Source organism: Elgaria multicarinata, chromosome 1 (assembly GCF_023053635.1).
Source record: "Elgaria multicarinata webbii isolate HBS135686 ecotype San Diego chromosome 1, rElgMul1.1.pri, whole genome shotgun sequence".
Classification (NCBI taxonomy): Eukaryota; Metazoa; Chordata; class Lepidosauria; order Squamata; family Anguidae; genus Elgaria; species Elgaria multicarinata.
The window spans coordinates 174,025,763-174,045,426 of record NC_086171.1 but is presented as its reverse complement, the minus strand read 5'-3'; the positions used below and the strand labels follow the sequence as shown (position 1 = coordinate 174,045,426).

Genomic DNA, 19,664 nt, shown 5'->3' with positions numbered 1-19,664 from the left:
GGATAGAGCCCCTCTTCTATACCCAGTATAGAAATCAAGCAGGCTGATAGGAGAGGGAAGATCTTTCTCTGCACCCAGCCTAAAAATTCAGCTCTCTGCAAAACACACGCACAGTACCTGTGTGTGTGTTGCAGACCAGTAACTGTGTGTGTGTGTGTGTTTGTGTGTGTGTGTGTGAGCTTTCATGACGCAGTTCTATATTTTTCCTCGTGTGTCTTCTCTTAACAGGTATCCCTGGTGGAGCTTACCTTAGCATAGAGCAGTTTTTCCCCAATCTGGTGCTCTTCAGATGTTTCGGACTACAATTTCCAGCATTTCTGACCACTGGCCATTCTAGTTGGGGCTGATGAGAGTTGAAGTCCAAAACATCTGAAGGGCATCAGATTGGGGGATAGCTAGGTTGGGTTCCAATCCCACCAACTGAAGATCAGATTAACACTCTGGAAAAACAGCTTTCCAGGTCTAAAATGACTTAATTTCTCAGATTTGATATACTTTTTATTTTTATTTTATTTAAAGACATTTTATACTGTCTATAATATAACAGTGTGAAACAATGACACCATATTCCAGTTTCTCTGGCCTTCGCCATCATATTTATTTATGTTTGGGATTTGTGATTTATGGGATTGGTCCTATTTCTTAAATTATTATTTTTTAAAAAAAATATTTTGCCTAATGTATTCTCCCTGACATTTTACTCCTCTGGAGCAATATTGCAGTGCTGAAGAGAGATAAGGTAATCTCCTTATGAAAAGAATGCAGCTGGTATTTTACGAATGTTGATCCCGGATCCTGGGGGCGGATGGTGGGGGGGATGTGCATTTGATTTTTGAAAACAAGCCTGTGGAAATTAAGAAGGAAGAGAAGCTGAATGTGTGGGGAGGAAACTTGCATGCAACTTCCTTTGCGATGCTCATAGAAGGGAACTAATCCACAGGTGAAGGAGGTATGCTGGCTCAAGGACGTGGATCAAACACAGTCAAATTTCATGCCAATCAAAAGTGGTTTGGGCTAGGCATTCTGGTGTCCTCCAGATGTTTTGGGCTACCGTAAGCTCCTGACAGCATGGTTAATGATCAGGTATTCTGGGAGATGTGGTTGAAAACCAGGTTGCCTAGCACTGGTTTGTGTATTTTTCAGATGCATGTTAAACTTTGTTCTTTCCAATGGGAGAACCTCTTGCATGTGTGTTGTGCGAAGGCTTGCTACTTTAGTCTAAACTGTATTTTTAGTATTGTATTAGTGGTTTAAACAATAAAGTTGTTTGAATGTTTGAACCAAAATGTAAATAACCACCCTGAAATGCAAGCTGAGGATGAATGAAATAAGGTTTCATAAAATACTTTTTATTGAGCAATGTGTTTGTATAAATGGCAAATGTCAGACGCGTCATTAGCAGATTTCTTGCTGCAGGCTGGATGGAAGTGGGTGGGCAGTGATATTCAATTCCCTGAATTTAACTGGCAGCATTTAAAAGCGTGTTCCCATCTGTCTTATCCACTGACTGCAGGCTGGATGTCATGAATAAAATATTTAGCTCCTGTTGGCTTTGTTTCTTCGAACAGGCTGCTTGTCAGTATGGAGATATTCTGCCTTTTTGAGTCTTGCCTTTCTGCCAACCATGGGGATTGGCACCTCCTTTTAGTAAACGCTTCCAGGTTCAAAGTAGTCAGGCAAAGGTGGTTGGTGCAGATCATTTGATGACGCCAAGGTAGAGGCTTCGCTCGCCTTTGCTTTTCTACATCTGTTTTTCAAGCACCGAAGTAAGATTTGGGAGGGGAAACCTTGGTATTTGTATGGCCACCTGCATGGGGATGCACCAAAAAAGATTATGTTTCCTTTCCATTGCTAATCCTGTTCATCGCATCCAGAGTCCTATCTGTAACATGATCGTCTCGCCAGGAATTGTCCTCATTTGAAACATACCAGTTAAAGAGAGCCTATTATGCAAAACTATAGTGGAATGTATTTCTGGCATTGTTGAGATGTAAACTTAACGTCCCCCCACCCTGAATCCTTTGTGTTGAATAGATTTGTCAAGACCAGCACAAGAATAAAAGCGGTGGCGGTATAGTCATATCTCCACATTTCACCTCTTTACCTTCCGCGTTTTCTTGTTGAACATGGAAAATGTCCCCATGACGCTGCAAAACCTGTTGATCACAGATCCATTCAGTCATGGTAGGGCAGGTAACATGGCTCAGGATACAAGCCAGGATAGTTGCATAATCTGGGAATATCCCTGCTTGGGCCAACAGTTTCTGGCCACAGTTCCTGGATTAACTGATAAACTACCTTTGGATCATGCTTCATTGAGGAAGGAAGCCTTAAGTCAACTGGGATGAAGGGGACCTGGTGGCTGTCATCAGCTTTCATATTTGCTATCAAGGGGGGAGATGGAGTGTTCAGCCGCCCTTAAGACAGGGGTGTAGGGCCCCAGGCCCATGGGGACTTTCCCTAGTCCCACCTTTCCCCCTGGTCCCACCCCTTTCTCCAGTTACTAATTTTTTGGTAGCTTCCTGTCTTCTATGTAGAACTGGGTGAAGTTTTTTCTCTCCTCCGGATTGGTTTATGCTTGCACCGTTGTGCAGATCCTTGCCCCTGGATTGCACAGTCTTGCGTTGTGGCATCTGTAAATTGGGTGAGTCAAGGCATTAATGCCTAACATTTTCTGTGTCTGCTGAATGAACTGTGGTATTAATTCTGAAGGGTCTTGGGCTTTTGCTATCCTCTTAATCCCGTGCTGTAAAGCTCCACCCTCTTCTACTGTCGAAATGCTACACAGCACAGTCTTAACCTCAGAGGCTAGAAAAGTTGTACCGTGGCTGCCTCTGAGAATAAGGGTCAACTGGGAAAGGAGTGCAGTTCTGCACGTCATATGGAGGAGGCCTGGGTTTTTGGCAAAATGTTCCAGATGCACTGTCCTGACAGCCGGTTTGGCTTTAGGTGGAGTCGAAGCGATGCTTATTGGTGACCTGCTGAACAAAATGGATGTGAACGCTTAGCTTGTTTTTTGAAGCTGAATCTAATTTCTTAATTAGCAACTAATTATACAGTCTTGATTGTACTTTGCTTTTTTGTCTTTCCCTTTAGTGTCAGTGTGTGTGTGTGTGCAATTGCTATGGAAGCATGCGGAGTTCTGTTGCAGGAGCTTTTCATATTAACTGTAACACTCTGCTTCTAAAATAATACAATTAAAAACAATTGCTAATTATCCAGCAGCTTTTGAGCCAAACCAAGCCCTACAGTTCATTGTACTGACTGAGGCCTCTAAACTGTTCTAGACTTCATCTGTGTGAGAGCGGTGGATACAGGCACTCGCTGATGCAGCTAGGTTCAACCTGGGGGCTAAAGTCCAGGGCCCCAGGCGAGGAGAAGAGGAATGTTAGTTGCGTGCTTCAGAACTGAAGTAATACACATGGCCATCTAAAGGGAGGGTGGATTTTTGATGATTGCCCTGCACAGGGAGAATAATATTGAATCAGGGTATAATCCTATTGATTGTGGTGATTGGAAGCCTTTGAATTCAGAGGCACCTGATCATCCCATGCTAGGCGGGAGGAGCAGCAGAAGAAATCTTCTCCTCCCCATCCTCTGCCTCTCCAGTGTCCTCCCCTCCCTGTCCCCGTTCCTCCTCCTCTGAGGTCCTTTTCCATCCTCGGGCAGCTGGCAGGGTTCTTTCTGCACTGGCTGCAAGGGGGCGGGCGAGGGGGTTTGGATCCCCCCTTCCGAGGTTGGAGCACTGTCTCAGACCTCAGAAGGCAGAATCTGAACAATCCTATGGTCCCCGGGATGCTTGCTCAGGGGCCATAGGATTTCTCTCTTCAGCTTTATGTTGTTTGACAGATTCCAGAGGTGTAGCCACATTAGTCTGCGTGGTGCTGGGGGAAACCCAAGGAGCACTGCGACTACTTAAAGAATAAGAAATATATTGTGGTATCTGATGAAATAGGTTCTGGGCCACAATAAACTTGTTCATCTTGAATTTTGTACATGAGGTATTTATTGTGCACTCATCATTACTCATGGCTGTTTATGGGTTCTTTAGACAATGTTGTGACCCTGCAGTTTTGCTTCTATTTTTTTTTCTGTTTGTTTTTTATAGTGGGGAAAATGGAGTATTTCGGAAAATGAAAGAAAACATATTTTCCTGCTTGTGTAATTGCATTATTCTGCTGTAGCACAGTGCCCCCTTGAGGTTATATATCAGGAAAGCAGGAGAGGAAAAGCTCTTTATGTAGAGTTTGGATTTCAATTCTGTGATAACTTAACTACAGTTATGGATGTGCAAAGGCTGAAATGTTTAGATGTGTTGCTTGAGATGAACAAGAACAGTGCTTGCTTTGTAAACATTCTGTTCTGGTTGCTTTGTGAGTTAAAACTGAACTGTGTAGAAATCTGTTCAGTGAACTTTCTGTAGGGACAAAGGCTTAAGCATGCTGGTTCTGAAAAAGGAGCCTTAATCAAAGGATCTTACAAGCCCGAGAGAGGGCAGACTCCACTTCATAGATGTATTATTCATGCCCCATTTATAAATTTAGCTTTTCATTGCACAACAGGTATAATGCGTTTGCTGCAAAGTGGATCTCATTTTGTTTACAGGCATCTCATTTAGACACCTGTGACTGTCCCTGTATGAAATGTGCTTATAGGAAAGCAGTCTAACCATTCCTACTCAGCTCAAGTAGCAGTCAAGTGGCACAGAGAGCTTTACTGCATATACAGGCTGAAATGCTGCTAGAGATGAAGTCTGTAGTTGGACATTTCTGTGCAGGGGATGTGCTTAGACACACATCCCTTGGAATTCCCCGTGGCTTTCTTTGAATTCCTTTTGTTTGCTGACTTACTCATAATATGCTGACAAATTGAGTTTGCCTCCTTCTCCCCCTGCACAGACTTTAGTGCCTTTAACAGCTGCATCATACCCAGAAATCTGATAGGTGCAGATCTCCCCCCTCCTCTAATACGCAATTGAAGTGATGGGGGAAACTACACCTGCTGGATCTGTGGCTGTCAGGCAGCTGTTAAATAGCTGTTTCAATAAATATGCTAGTTTCCCAAATGTGGCTGGGTGAAAAATTCCCTCCGTTGAGTTTTCGTTTGTGAATTTACCCAATTCACACCTCCTGAGCATTTAAGCCAACGAAGACAGAGTTGAATACTGAAATCCGGATTTATTTATTTTTAGAGCTTTGCAATGCAGCTTATCTTGGTCCAGGGTAGGTGGGGTACATACCAAAAACCTGTGTCTTAGGGAATAGTGCGCACAAAATGCTTAGGTTTGAGAAGTGTGAGTGCAAAGCTGCATTGCAGAAATGGAAAAATCTTGGGGTTTTTTTTTTTTGCTTTAAAAAAGCTTGTTAAAATGCATACATTAGGGGAGGTGAGCACAGAAACACACAATTTTTTGTTTGAATTTATTTTCTAAAAAAATAATCACAAGCTTATTTGGAAATAAGATAGAATGAGCTTGGCTTTAAATTTCCGACAATCTCTGAGAGACCATGATTGACAGATCTGTCCATCCGTACTGACAAATGGCGTTAGCACTACAAGTTTCTAACTCTGTGTATAGCTTCTTGTTTCAAGGAGATACATGAACACCTAGTGAAGACCAAGTACAATGCTTATTTGACACATGCCAATGGATTTGGGAGGCTGGGATGATTTAATTTGTTTTTCTGCACAATGCAGAGGAGTTGAAAGGAGGCATCCTTGTGCCTCCTTTCAACTGCACAATTCTGTGATTCTATAAGAGCAAGGGTGTTCAGCTTTTGGGATAGCTGGAGAGCCAACAGATGGGTTTTGAACAGCTTCTGATTGTGAATGTTGGAAGTCGTAGTAGTAATTCACTCTCTGCTGGGACACCTTGGAGCACCAAAAGAAAAAGAAAAAGAGAAAGAACAGAAAAGCACTTGATAAATGAGAGGTCAGCTAATGCACTCATGTTTGGAGTTGAGGGGAGGTGGGGAACAGAACGGGAGGGCAGTGCCATTTGGCCAGTAAGTACAGTGATACAAATGAGATTTCTGAGAATTGCTTTAGCTTGCTTGTAGACTGAAAAAGTAATATTGCAACAACCAATCTCACGTTTTGAAATTCAGCTTAATTATGGGGGCTGCCATTACAGGTCTTTTAACAGGAGGTGGGGCTTGCAGCCTCTGCTCCAGTAATTTATATTATAAATTACTGTAATTTATATTTTAATTTTTAATTTTAATTTTTGTGAACCGCCCAGAGAGCTTCGGCTATTGGGCGGTATAAAAATGTAATAAATAAATAAATAAATAAATAATAAATAAATATTATAAATTACACGTGTGGCGGGTGACAGAGTACCATATTTAGCATTAAATTTTAATATGAACCGCCCACAGAGCTTCGGCTATTGGGCAGTATAAAAATGCAATAAATAAATAAAATAAATATACAAAGCATAACAAAGTAAATGCCAGCTAGAGAATTGGCTGGAACAGGGGTGGATTCTGAACACAACGTGTTCTTCGCAAAGATGGTCTCTAAAATGTGGACCTTCTATTAGAAGGAGGTGGCACAGACCTTTCTTCCCTGCCTTTGAGATGTAGCAGTCTGTAACAGTGTGTTCAGTTTTGTTCTAATGAGAGCCCCTAAGTTGAAAAACAAATGGTTGAGTCTCTGACTAAAAAATGCTAAGTGCAGATGGTATTACTTTGCCTCCTACTTCTGGGATATGCACACGCCAGTGTGGTGCTGTGGTTAGAGTGTTGGACTGGGACTTGAGAGATTTGGGTTGTTCCCCACTCCACCATGAAACCACTGGGTGACTTTGGCCCAGTCACTGTCTCTCAGCCTAACCTACCTCACAGGGTTGTTGTTAGGATAAAATGGAGAGGGGGGGGGCTATGGGTGCCTTCCAAGAGGGAAAAAAGAGAATTTCATCTATTGGGTGGTATAAAAATGTGATTTTATCTAAGGTCCAAGAGGCAGTATGCTGAAATTGTTTCATTGTGCGCAAGTTTGAACCGTATCGCTAATCATGCAATTGCTCTGGATGAAAGCAAAGCTAATCTGAGGCATTTTTAGCTCTCTGACACATGTGTTAGCTCAAGAACTGGGTTCCTCTGAATGCAGGTAGATCTTTTAAAGCACACTCTAAAATTAGACTTTGGGGGCTATAAAAGGGCTTCCTTCTGCTTTAATACTGAAGAAAAGTGTGCCTTGACTATCAGGAACTGAGAAAATGCTGCTCTCGAGCAACGTGCTTCAAAACGTCCCAAGTTTCCGTTCTCTGGACCCTTCTTAAGTTTAAATATCTGTTCATGGTGAGTCTTGCTTCCCATTGCATCGCTGTACTCCAAGCCCACTTGCAATCGCCCAGCCTCGGGCAGGTGCACCGTGGCTCCTGAAGGCAGGAAGACCTTAGAGGCAGTGCTCAGGTCTGTGATAGGGAAATTAATCCAGCTGGCCGGTGAGGCGGAGAGGGGCACGATGCGGCGAGGTGGTGCGAGGCTGGGGTGGGTGGGAGAACAAGCAAGCGGCTGCTTCTTCATGACTTGCTGGCTGCTTGCATGAGTGGCCATGCAGGCGGCCAGCAGGACCAAGCAGCATCAGACACTTTGGAGGGGAAGAGTGCCGCTCTTCCCACCCTGCGCCGTCTGCTGCACCTGCTTCCTACCCCTTCATGGTAGGTCCAGCATGATGCATTCTTAGGGCAGAACATAGGTTTCCTTAATACAGAGTTAGAGTATGCACAGCCATGAGTCTCAGGTATTATTATTATTATTTTTTTACAGTATATCTATACCACCCAATATCTAAAATAAGAAAGAAAAAGATTATGGGCTGCCCAACTTATGCTGTGTCACACTTCCTGCTGAACTGTGTTCCAACTGTAGCCTTCCTTCTGTCTCTGCAGCCATGGCAGCCATCAGGAAAAAGCTTGTGATTGTGGGAGACGGTGCCTGCGGGAAGACCTGCCTGCTAATTGTGTTCAGCAAGGACCAGTTTCCAGAGGTCTATGTACCAACCGTCTTTGAGAACTACATTGCTGACATTGAAGTAGATGGGAAACAGGTATTCGTTCATTCTCTCTCGCAGCTAGCATGGATAGCTTTTGAGCTTTACATTACATTAGCTTTTTATCCCCAGAAACTACTAATGACGGCATCAACTTCCATTGTGGCTCACCCCTTAGAAATGTTCTCACCCACCTCTGTTGCCTATTGCCAAAATCCCTTTCCCCCGGCCCACCCTCTACCTCCAGCTGATTGGGTATACAATCTTACCCCTGCGTTGGTGGAGGGGGAAAAGCCAGAGGAACAAACTGCAGAATGATTCAGCTTCCTTCCTTCCTTCCTTTTGCAGAGGCCTGCCATGCTTGCTTAGGAGTAGACAATATGCTCATATTTCTGAGAAGACAGGTAGAGGCTTGTCTGGCTTATTTGTGAACAGACATGCTGCTTGTGCTTACTTTTGAAGGAGGGGAGGCTCAGCAGTAGAGCACTATGATTTGCATGCAGAAGGTCCCAGGTTCAATTCTGAGCATCTCCAGGTAGGGCTAGGAAGGAATCCTGCCTGAAACCATGGAGAGCCGTTGCTGCCAGTTAGTGTCGACAATACTGAGCTAGAGGGACCAGTGGTCTGACTCGGTATAGCAGTTTCCCATGTTCCCATGTGTAGACCTGCTTCCTACTATAAATTGGTTACAATGGGATTTTGGAAGGGATGGCTGGATTTTTCAAACCTGTCCTGGAGAGTTTTTCTCAAATGGAATCTGGCCCTTGAGCTGAAAATATTTCCCACCCCTTGGTGTGAAGAGTACCCCCCTCCCCAATATATTATACACATTTCAAACGCATCATGCATCATTGGGGCCTGCATGTGTGTAAAATACACACGGTTTCCCTGCATGTGTAGTTTGGGTTCAAGTCTTTTCCTGTCTGTAGCAAAACTTTGCACAGCCTGTCTGCTCCTAAGAACTGGTGCAGGTTCAAATAGCCTTGAATCGTGGTATGTAAACCACGTCAGGTTTTTTAAAGGTAGTAACCTTTTAAAAGAAAGCAATACACACTTTGCGTGTTGCTCTGTACGCTTTTGGGGCAAACTGCTCACAGTCTACACTCTGTTTACTCGAGAGTAGTAATAGTGCTTTCAGTAAAACCTTTCCCGATGCGAGTTGCAAATGTTACGTTCTCCTTTTCTCTCTATGGTTGCATCTCTTTTAACTTGTCATCCTGCATTGCTCTGAAGAGATGTTGCCATATTGGACTTGGCCGCTCTTTGACAGCTTTACGATCCTGTAATACACTTTGGTGGTGCCCTTGAGGGTTACACAGCAGAGCAGCCCCATAAAGCAAACTGCATAATGGACCTAATCAATTACTGGGCCTCTGCTGCTTAATTAGGGCAGATGTGGTGTCAGGTGGCCTTAAAACTGCCAATAAGCTGAGGCGCAGGATGTGTGTGTGAGAGAAAAGGGGCTGCTTTCCTGTTTGCTTCAGTCTCTGCCTTTATCCACAGAGGCCATGATTATGTCAACTTCCCTCTGTCTCTAGGTGGAGCTGGCGCTCTGGGACACAGCTGGGCAGGAAGACTATGACAGGCTGCGGCCCCTTTCTTACCCAGACACGGATGTTATTCTCATGTGCTTCTCCATTGACAGTCCGGACAGTTTAGGTAAGCCTGAGACACTCCAGACATTAGGGAAAGGGTCAGGAGTGATGCAGGCCGTACACTTCTGTCCATCCACCTTGGTGAACTACAGTAAAAGGAAGAACTTAAATTTACTGATTCAGCACATGTTTTGCTGCACCTGGCCTCAAATTCAGCCTCTGGCATCTCTAGTTAAAATGGGCAGATAGCAGGGGATGGGGAAGTTCTCTACAGGAGAGCCCTGCCCGTCATGGCAGACCAGAGTGGACAACCTATGGTCCTCCAGTTGTTTTGGCCTACAGCTCCCATAATCATCACCATTGGCTAGGCTGACTAGCGTTGATGGGAGTTGTAGGCCAAAACATCTGGAGGGCCACAAGTTGCTCATCCCTACTGTAGACAGTACTGGGCTAGATGGACCAGTTGTTTGACTCTGTATAAAGCAACTTCATATGTTCAAGAGGTTCTTTTAGAACTCCTGGGAGCCAAAGTGATGCAGTTGTTGGCTGAAGCAGAGACTTGGGTCTGAATGTGATCAACCTCACGGTTGTGAAGGAAGAAGGAAGGAAGGAAAAGACTGTTAGGCACTGCATATACAGAAAAATGCTGTAGAAATTATGGTAGACTTGCAGTGGTTTGTGGTTGACGAGACCTGGCGGGGTCCTCACCATGTGTCCTGTAGAATAGAGTGACAGCCAGCAAGCCCCTCAAGGTCATCAGCACATTTTCCAACAGTGGCTGCTACTTGAGGAGTGTATCTGTTTTTTTTCCAAATGAGTTTAATTCAAGGGCTGACCTTGGTAGAACAACTACGGATTCCGTACAAGGGAGAGGCTGCCCTACAGATGGTTCTCAACCATGTCTTGATGCTTTGCAAGATCTTTGTTCTCATTGGAAACAGGCAAATGACTTATTTTGATTAACTCAATACACAATTGTGGAAAAAAGAGCATCATTTCTAACTATGCATTAATTCCAAGGGCCTTTTGGCAACCAGGCTACAATATTGACCCATCTTGGAAGACAGATGGAAATCAGAGCAAAAGAGCTACCAGTTCAGTAAAAGCCTGTACACATGGACACGTACCTAAGGGAACTTCTGCTAAGCAGGGCTTAGCAGAAGTTCCAGGACAGGGCTACGAAGCCCCATGTCAGGGGGAAGAGTCTTATCTATTGGGTTTTCAGCACGGATCAAAAGACAGCTGGCTAGCTGGAGAGCATCTGGGTATCTTTTCCACATTCAAGGCAAAATGGTTATTTGAGGCTTACAGAAGTACTAAACTTGATTAGCTTCTTGGGCGTGTGCTTGTACTGTGACCCTCCGAATCATTCTTCCAGTACAATTCACAAGCAGTTGGCAGTAAGGACTCAACAGCTCCTTTCAGAAGGAAGGGGGCGTATGAATGAAGGCAGTATCGGTCATAGCTGGATGTTGCAAGGATGCAGGGCGTGTGCTGTTTTGATATTTTCTGCACAGTTCTTCCTTTGTGGCATTAAATCTCTCTCAGTCTGTCCTTGCACATGTCCACAGGGATGTTGGATGCTGCTGACTGTGGCTCTGTGATTTGGGTGGGGCAGTTTCCCATGCTCAACTGAGTCACGTTTTCTTCTTCTACTACTACTGCCCTTAGGAGTACAGTGTCCCCTTACAGCTGCTGTGGGGTGTGGTAGATGAAGCAGGCTCTCAGTTGTGTGCTGGCTAAGACTCTGGGAATAGGATCCTCATTGTGTCCAAGCTCACTCTTGGCAACAAACTGGATGTTTTCTCCTGTTGACTTGGGATGGCCTTTAGAGTCCCCAGCAACTTCCTTTTTAAGTGTCTGATGATTATACCCATGGATCTCTTCCTGATGTGCTAGGATATGCTTTGTAAGATGTTCCTGCCATGTGCTTGGCTCTTCCAGAGAATATACCAGAGAAGTGGACCCCTGAAGTGAAGCACTTCTGCCCCAATGTGCCCATCATCCTTGTGGGAAACAAGAAGGACTTGCGGAATGATGAACACACCCGCAGGGAGCTAGCCAAGATGAAACAGGTATGCGCTTGTAGGCTGCTCCTTGAACTTTTTGAGACATGGAATCCTCACTTACATGGGAAATGTTATGCGGTGACTTCAATTTAAACTCCTTCTATGGGATGTGTCTGGAGAGCTTTCATACCAGTGGCATGGGAATTCTCCACACCAGAATAACTGCACAATGGCTGCTGCTATGTGGTATGGCACACATGGGGGGAATCCATGACAAGAAAAGAAGTTTCCATCTCTGTCTCTTTGGTGAAGGTAATATGCAGGCTGAAATCCTCCCCACAAACTTGGAACACAATATTTCTCCCATCCTGTTTACATAGCAACTTTTCCAAATATCCCTTCAAATGGGTGACCTTGTTTTGGAGAAAGGAAGGTTCTCAAAAACATCAAAGCCTGTTACGTTTTGACACTCTGAACAGCAAGCCATTATTCCAGCTTCCTCTTGAATGGCTCTAGTGTGGGAGAGCCCACAACCTCCCTCGGTAACTGATTCCATTGTCTTACTGTGTTCTAACAGTCAGGAAGTTTTTCCTGATGTCCAGAATCTGGCTTCCTTTAACTTGAGCCCGTTATTCTGTGTCCTGCACTCTGGGAGGATCGAGAAGAGATCCTGGCCCTCCTCTGGGTGACAACCTTTTAAGTATTTGAAGATTGCTATCATGTCTCCCCTCAATCTTCTCTTCTCCAGGCTAAACATGCCCAGTTCTTTCAGTCTCTCCTCATAGGGCTTGGTTTCCAGACCCCTGATCATCCTCGTTGCCCTCCTCTGAACATGCTCCAGCTTGTCTGCATCCTTCTTGAATTGTGGTGCCCAAAACTGGATGCAATACTCATGTTTAGGGCCTCTATATCATTCTGGGAGACTAGCTTCATCTGAGAAAATTAGTAGAACACCAGTTCAGCACTTTAATCCTTAACTGTTTCGTCAGTTCTTGTATTATGTCCTAATTTTTCCTCCCATATTATATGGAAGACTCAGAAAACTAAACCTTTAATTTTTTAAAAAAAGTGCTTGGTTTTGTAGCAGAGCAGTGCTAGAAAGATTATCAGTGTCTAGATAATGGAATATTCTACCCTGCCGTCTGTCATTATGTTTGGTTAGATTGATAATCTATTGATATTGTAGTCACATGTTCTAAAGCTTTGGACTTCACTTGAAGGGTTGTGACTAGTGATGCATGAGCTCCCACACCCTGTCCCCCAGTGCGCCTATTAATTCTGGTTTTCTGAGCTTTCTCAGAGAATTATTGGGTGGGGGGAATACAGCCTTTCCAAGAAAGCTCAGAAAAACAAGGGGAGCTCACTCTCAGGGAGCACGCTTTGCCTTTCTACAAAACCAAATTTACCTTTACAAGGAGGGTTGCTTAATGGTGGCAGGGTTGCTTCTGAGTATCCTCACCAGTAACCTTTCCAGTCATGGTGCATGTGGTTTGATTCTGAAGGCACTGGCAACTACAACTCCCATGCTGGATATGGGACATTGTTGAGCATACTCAGAAGCATCCAGGTATTAAGGGTGAAGCTGCAAGATCTCTCTGGCTGCCCAGACCTCCATTCAGCCATCCCTATTTTGCAAGTGTAAGCTTGCTTGGAAAGATGTGTGATGATGGAGGAGTGTATGCACATTTTCAGGAAAGGACACCTGATGGTGAAAACCTTTACAAGATGAGCCTGAACTTTGGAGTGGGTGGGGCTTAGCTCATAATAGGCTTGGAGTGAGGTGGGGTGTTGAAATGCCGGAATTCAGAAATGGAACTCCCCAATTTTTAATCTGGTGATATCTCAGCTTGTTACCTACCCACCAGCAGTTCTCTCATCTTATTGAGAGAGACAGACAGACAGACAGACAGACAGACAGACAGACAGACAGACAGACAGATGAAAAGTGGATTCAGGCTGGAGTAAAAGCTGTGTCTGAAATGACTGATAAGTACTTCTCTGAAGCAGACTTCAGAGAAGTACTTAGAAAACCTGTGGTGGACAGGGGGACCTGATTAAGGAGGGACCTCCTTGCTCATTTGTGTAATGCCACACCTGTACCTGACCGGGTTGTAGCACTGACATCCTCCATAAAGAAGGAAGGCAGAAATCCTAAGCTGATGACTAGGTGTGGAATGGAAGAGTGGTCCAGAGGGGGTATGGATCAGCCAACCATGAATCCACTAAGAAATTGCTGTGTTCGCTCTGTTGGCTTTATAGCTCGACTCCACTTCAATCCCAGGGGCCAGACCCCATTCACACAATTAATGTGTGAAGGGGGTTTAAGTCTTTCCAACGTGTTTCTGTGAACTGCTGTGATCTGAAATGCTCTTGCCTGTGCTTGCCTATGACAGAACAGGATACTTATTACTGTGTTACCTTGCTGCTTCCTTCATTAAGTCAGACTTCAAAAACAACACAACCCTTCAATATTTTTGTTACTTTGCTTTTTGTTTACTTGTTTATTTTTTACTTGCTTACATTTTTGTTAATTTTTGTTTTGTTTTTACTTTACTTTGTGTGAAACCCCCCCCCCCACTTCATTGTTTTTTGTGTTATTTCTTATGAAGGAGCCAGTGAAGCCGGAGGAAGGGAGAGACATGGCAAACAGGATCAACGCTTTTGGCTACCTTGAGTGCTCAGCCAAGACGAAGGATGGCGTGCGGGAAGTGTTCGAAATGGCCACCCGGGCTGCCTTGCAAGTCCGGAAGAACAAAAAGCGCAAAGGCTGCCCCCTTCTGTGAAAGGAGAGCATCAGCAAGGGATGTGACTGTACTGTCTGAAGTATACCTGTCTCTTTCCACACACCCTACGGATACGAGTGTGGGGTTAAGGTGGGGAGAAGAGCTGTTAGCTCTGCCTAGAGTAAGAATTTAACAGGCCAGCTGTGCCCTTCACTCCTCTTCACAGTGAGAGTCACCCGGGATGCAGCGTAGGTATCTCGCGGTCTTTCTTTCTGCTCTGTCACCAGCCCACCCTGTGCTTGAGGGCCAGAAATAACACTTGAATCCTTTTTTTGTAAAGACCTTCCTTTTTATATTGGGCAGGCAGTGCATCTGAACTAATTCTGTATTGCTCTTTCCTCTCATTTTATACTAAGCCTACTGCTTGTACAAATTCACCCATGCTTACTCTGTCTTTCTCTTCTTGCCAACCGAGGAAGCTGGATTTCAGAATATTGCAGTCCTTGAATGTGGCAAACGCACCCACCAGCTGCTCTCCACAGACTTGCTAAATAAAGCCAGCGGTCAGTCTTGCCAAAATACCGAACTGTATTCCGGCGAGGAGCTGAGTCTGCCCTGGTCAGAGCAGCTCATTGCTGTGCTTCTGTGTTAAGGGCAGGGTCTCATGTTTTGGCAATCCTATATTCCCTCTCTCCCTTCATTAAATTAAATCAGACCTTAAAAATCCGACTCTGTGTTGTTTGTCACAGACACTGTATAGCTTTCCATACACACATAAGACATAAGAAGCTGTGTTGTTTTCTGAACTTCATTTAATATTTATTTATTTATTTATTACATTTCTATACCGCCCCATAGATGAAGCTCTCTGGCTGGTTCACAAAAATCAAAACGTCAAGGTACAGCATAAAACAATATAAAACATAAAAGCTTAAATCTACAATATAGAAGTACAACCAGACTAAAACCTTAAGCTTTGATGAAGGAACTCAGTTAACCTTTTCTTTTTTCACACTTTCCCTCAACCCTCCATAAAATGTGGCAACAGCTCATGCCCCTTCTTTGGGCGGATGTCTGCACACAGCAGGATGGGTATTCTGAGTCCTGAATGGAGTGTGCCATTTAGCCCTCAGATGGGGGATATCATTTTTGGAGGCTTCCCTACATTAAAGCTCCCTCTAGGAGGGGAAATGAGCACAGCTCTAGTCTAGCTCTTTCCCTGCTCAGCAAAATATCTGTGCTTGGGTTAGAGACTGCCTGGCAACTCTCTCTGCTACCTACCATGGAAGAAAGGCAAGGTATAAATGAAATAAATATGAATCATTTTCCATCTGCAAGGACTTCTAAAAAACCAATCTCTCCTGGAATCTGAAGTCGTACAGTGTGTTCTAACAGTATGGGACTCCACTATCTCATTGCAACCTCATTGTGCTGTATGTGCAGATTCACCCTGCTGCATTTGTTTCAGGGTGAAGGATTCCATGGTTCACACATAGGAAGTGGCAAATGGAATAACCCTCTAGGATACCAAGATGATCCTGGTGCTAGGCTAACCCATCTGGAAAACAGCTGAGATTTACTAGGAACACCAGTTTAAACTTGTTTTCTGGAGAGGCTTTTTGACTTAGCACCCTAGGGAAACAAGCCAACTAGGGATGTGCTCCGCTTCTAATCGGACCGGCGAATTAGAAGCGGAGCGGGGGGCTTCGCCTGCCCTTAAGGCGGAGGTGAAGAGGATTGAGGTGAAGGCGGATCCTTCGCCACGATCCGGAGCTCCACCGGAAAGGTAAGTGGAGTTTACCGGGCCCTGCTGCTGTCGCTGCCGCCCATGCGGCGACGGCAACAGGGTCTGGTAACCCCCCCGCCCTCCTCTCCCTTACCTGCCTCCGTCCGTGGTCCGTCGGCTTCTTCAATTGAGCCTGCATTTCAAGGGGGAGGGGGGCCCGCAGGTAAGCCCCCCCTCCCCCTTGGTCCTTTACCGGGCTCTGCCGCCGGCGCTGTCGGCTTGTACCTTGGCGTGCATGTGTATCCCTGGATAAGCTATCATGGTGGCGAGTTTGAGGTTTCTAACATCCAAATTGACGGAGCTATCGAAAGGGGTGTGAATGGGGTGCCCGATTTTCATAAATTCCCAAAAAATCAGGGGATGATGGGACTGCCTTGAGTCTTGGCGTGTGTGGGTATCCCTGGATAAGCTATCATGGTGGCGAGTTTGAGGTTTTTAACGTGCAAATTGACGGAGCTATCGAAAGGGGTGTGAATGGGGTGCCTGATTTTCATAAATTCCCCAAAAATCAGGGGATGATGGGACTGCCTTGAGTCTTGGCGTGCGTGTGTATACATCCATGAGGTGTCATGGTGCCAAACTTGAGGTTTCTAACTTGAACAGAAAAAAAGATGTATACTTTTTTAGCTTAATGCAAGCCTATGGGGGGGGGGAACGGAGCTCCGATCCGGATCCAGAGCTCTGCAGCGGAGCGGACATAGGCGGAGCAGGGGTGGGGCGGAGCGGCCCGATCCACAAATCACGGATCTGGAAGAGAAGCGGAGCGGAGGGTCCGTGCACACCCCTAAAGCCAACTTACAGGGCTTTTCTACATTATGCTTTTAACCCGCCACTTTCTGGATTAAATGGCCTGGTTCAAACAACACGCTAAACCATGCTGCTTAACCACAAAATGGTTAAGGGAATGCATTAACCATTTTGTGGTTAAGCAGCATGGTTTATTATGTTGTCTAAACCAGGCCATTGTGGCGTTAAGATTTGCTCCTTTACATGTGTTTCTTTCTGGGGGCTTTCTCTGCCTTTTTATATGTTCCATTATACTAGATGTCACTGTGGTATAGTGCAATGGTGCCAGTGTGGTGTAGTGGCTAGAGTGTTGGACTGGGAGTCGGGAGATCTGGGTTCTAGTCACCACTCGGCCGTGGAAACCCACTGGGTGACTTTGGGCCAGTCACAGACTCTCAGCCCAGCCTACCTCACAGGATTGTTGTGAGGATAAAATGGAGAGGAGGAGGAGGATTGTGTAGGCTGCCTTGGGTTCCTTGGAGGAAAAAAAGGTGGGATATAAATGTAATAAATAATAAAAGACACTTGGCTTTCATGCCGCCTTTCACAGAAATACCGTATTTTCCTCTGAAAAAATGAAACAAAAATCTGCTGTTACTATGGTCACAGAGCATGGGGCAGGCCCTAGAGGATGATGGTGTCATGGAAAGCACCTGAAAACTGCCATGACTAAGGAATCATGAGCACACAATGAACACATGTGGAAAGGCTCACAGAAACAAAAGGAGGGGGCAGGGGTGTGTGTGTGTGTGGAACTATAGTGTATTTAAATAGCTGTGAGCACAGGAGAGGCCTAGTAGTTCCTGCTTCTATCATCATGGGTCAGGAACATCCTTCATTAGAAACCTTCTCAGTCACAATATGTCCATCCACTTAGTTGTGGTGGATGAAATTAACATTTCCCTTGGAAAGAAACCAGTGACCTTTGTAAGACCCGAATGCAGTTAAAAGTATATGATGAAATAACCTTCCTCTAGGAACATGGTGTGGACAGGGAGATATTTTTCTCCCTCTCTCAAAATACTAGAACCCAGATCATCCCATGAAACTGAGTGGGGGAAGATTAAGGACAGACAAAAGTACTTCTTCCAACAGCGCATAAACTATGGAATTCACTACCAAAAGATATAGTGGGGATCTACATTAATGCTTTAAAGCGCTTTAGAACAGTTTTGACAACTGTTGGGGCCCAGGACATACTGCATATACAGTTTTCAAAACGTTTTCAAAGTGCTTTAAAGCGCTTTAAAAGCAATAGTGTAGATTCCCCCATAGTGACGGGCAGCAATTTGGATGGCTTTAAAATGGGTTAAATAAATTCCTGGAGAATAAGGCTATCAATGGCTAGTCCTGACAGCTATGTCCTAACTCCAATATCAGAAGCAGTACGCCTATGTACACAGCTATTGGGAAACATGGGTGGGAACTCATGTCCTGCTTATGGGTTTCCAGTGTGAACAGAATACTGGACTAGCTGGACTCTTGGTCTGATTAAGCATGGCTCTTATTTTCTTAACTTAGAACAATCTATGACAGTATCTTTCCAGTCTTGAGAAGAGCTGTAGGATGCTATGACTGGTCCACGCTGTTCTTACCTACAGATGTAGCGAATGCAAAAGCTCATGCGCGTTCTCAGCTCCGGTGCCATTGTCTCCACTGGGTCAGGAATGTCTTTTATTGTCACTGTGTCATTTATTATTGCTATCTGTTGAGGAACTGTGAATGGTACAAATAGCGACTATTATTTGCCAGGCTCTCGGCGATCTGCATGTTAAGGGAGCAGCTGGTGCAGCGCACAGATTGGAGCAGCAGCATTTGGCTTGTTGCCTGACTAGGGAGTAAATGGATGAGTAAGAATGTTGATCTCTTATGCAGTTCCTGGCACGACGATAGCCATAAATACTGACAGTAATGAATTTTCTGCTTGGGGATACCCAAGGCAGTGTCGCTCCTCTGAGAGCTGCAGCTCACAGAAAACCTGCTTAGAGGAAAGAGAAAAGATAGAAACCATCTTTAGGGAATCATGTTTTCTTTGCTGCTGCATCATTTTATTGCTAAAGGTACTGTCTGTCCAGATGCATTTCCTTCTCTTGGGACTATGAGCTATTCTTCTGGTTGGCAATTTTTCTTTTTAAAAAACCGCTAATGTGCATCCGGAACAGCTGTGCATCTTTGCAAACCAACAACTTTGTTGTAACTGAAGCGCTTTCAATAAAAACAAATCATGTGAGCGTGACTGAAGCCCACTCTCCACCATCTTAGGGTTGGTGCAGCTGGTTCTCTCCACCAGCTGAAGCTCTATCTAGCTCTGTTCCACCTCCTAGTCTTTGGAGGGAAGTAACCCCATACTAGCCCCCCATCTGTTTACAAACCTTCGACCAGATGGTAGGCCTCTCTATAGGTTCTGCGCAGGTTTCAGGTGCACCAAGAGGGCTTGTGAGGGGCCCTGGCCAAGACTGTGCATTACTCAAACCAGAAACATCCTGTGGGCCAGAGTTCAGTGGTAGAGCATCTGCTTTGCATGCAAAAGGTCCCAGATTCAATTCCCAGTGTGTCCAGTTACTAGAAAAAACTGCCTGCCTGAAACCACGGAGAGGTGCTGCCAGTCAGTGTCAACAATACTGGGCTAGAGGGTCTGACTCAATGCTTCCTGTGTTCCACAATCCTGCATGCGCTCAGAAGGCTGGGGAAGTGGGTATGTGAGAGAGAGGTGTGAGGGAACTGAGTGGTGTTGCCACCATCACTCACATGCATGGTCATACTCTGT

The 19,664-nt window shown here is 45.0% G+C and overlaps 1 protein-coding gene across 1 annotated transcript in view; it reads left to right on the top strand.

The window, feature by feature from the left end:
• Nucleotides 1-14,664, top strand: part of RHOC (ras homolog family member C) — a 29,319-nt gene extending 14,655 nt beyond the window's left edge. The window contains exons 2-5 of the mRNA XM_063143305.1: nucleotides 7,898-8,055; nucleotides 9,537-9,657; nucleotides 11,538-11,668; nucleotides 14,212-14,664. Coding sequence (XP_062999375.1) covers nucleotides 7,900-8,055; nucleotides 9,537-9,657; nucleotides 11,538-11,668; nucleotides 14,212-14,385 — 582 coding nt within the window. The 5' untranslated portion in view covers nucleotides 7,898-7,899 and the 3' untranslated portion in view covers nucleotides 14,386-14,664. The remainder of the gene's footprint in view (nucleotides 1-7,897; nucleotides 8,056-9,536; nucleotides 9,658-11,537; nucleotides 11,669-14,211) is intronic.
• Nucleotides 14,665-19,664: the final 5,000 nt, after the last annotated feature.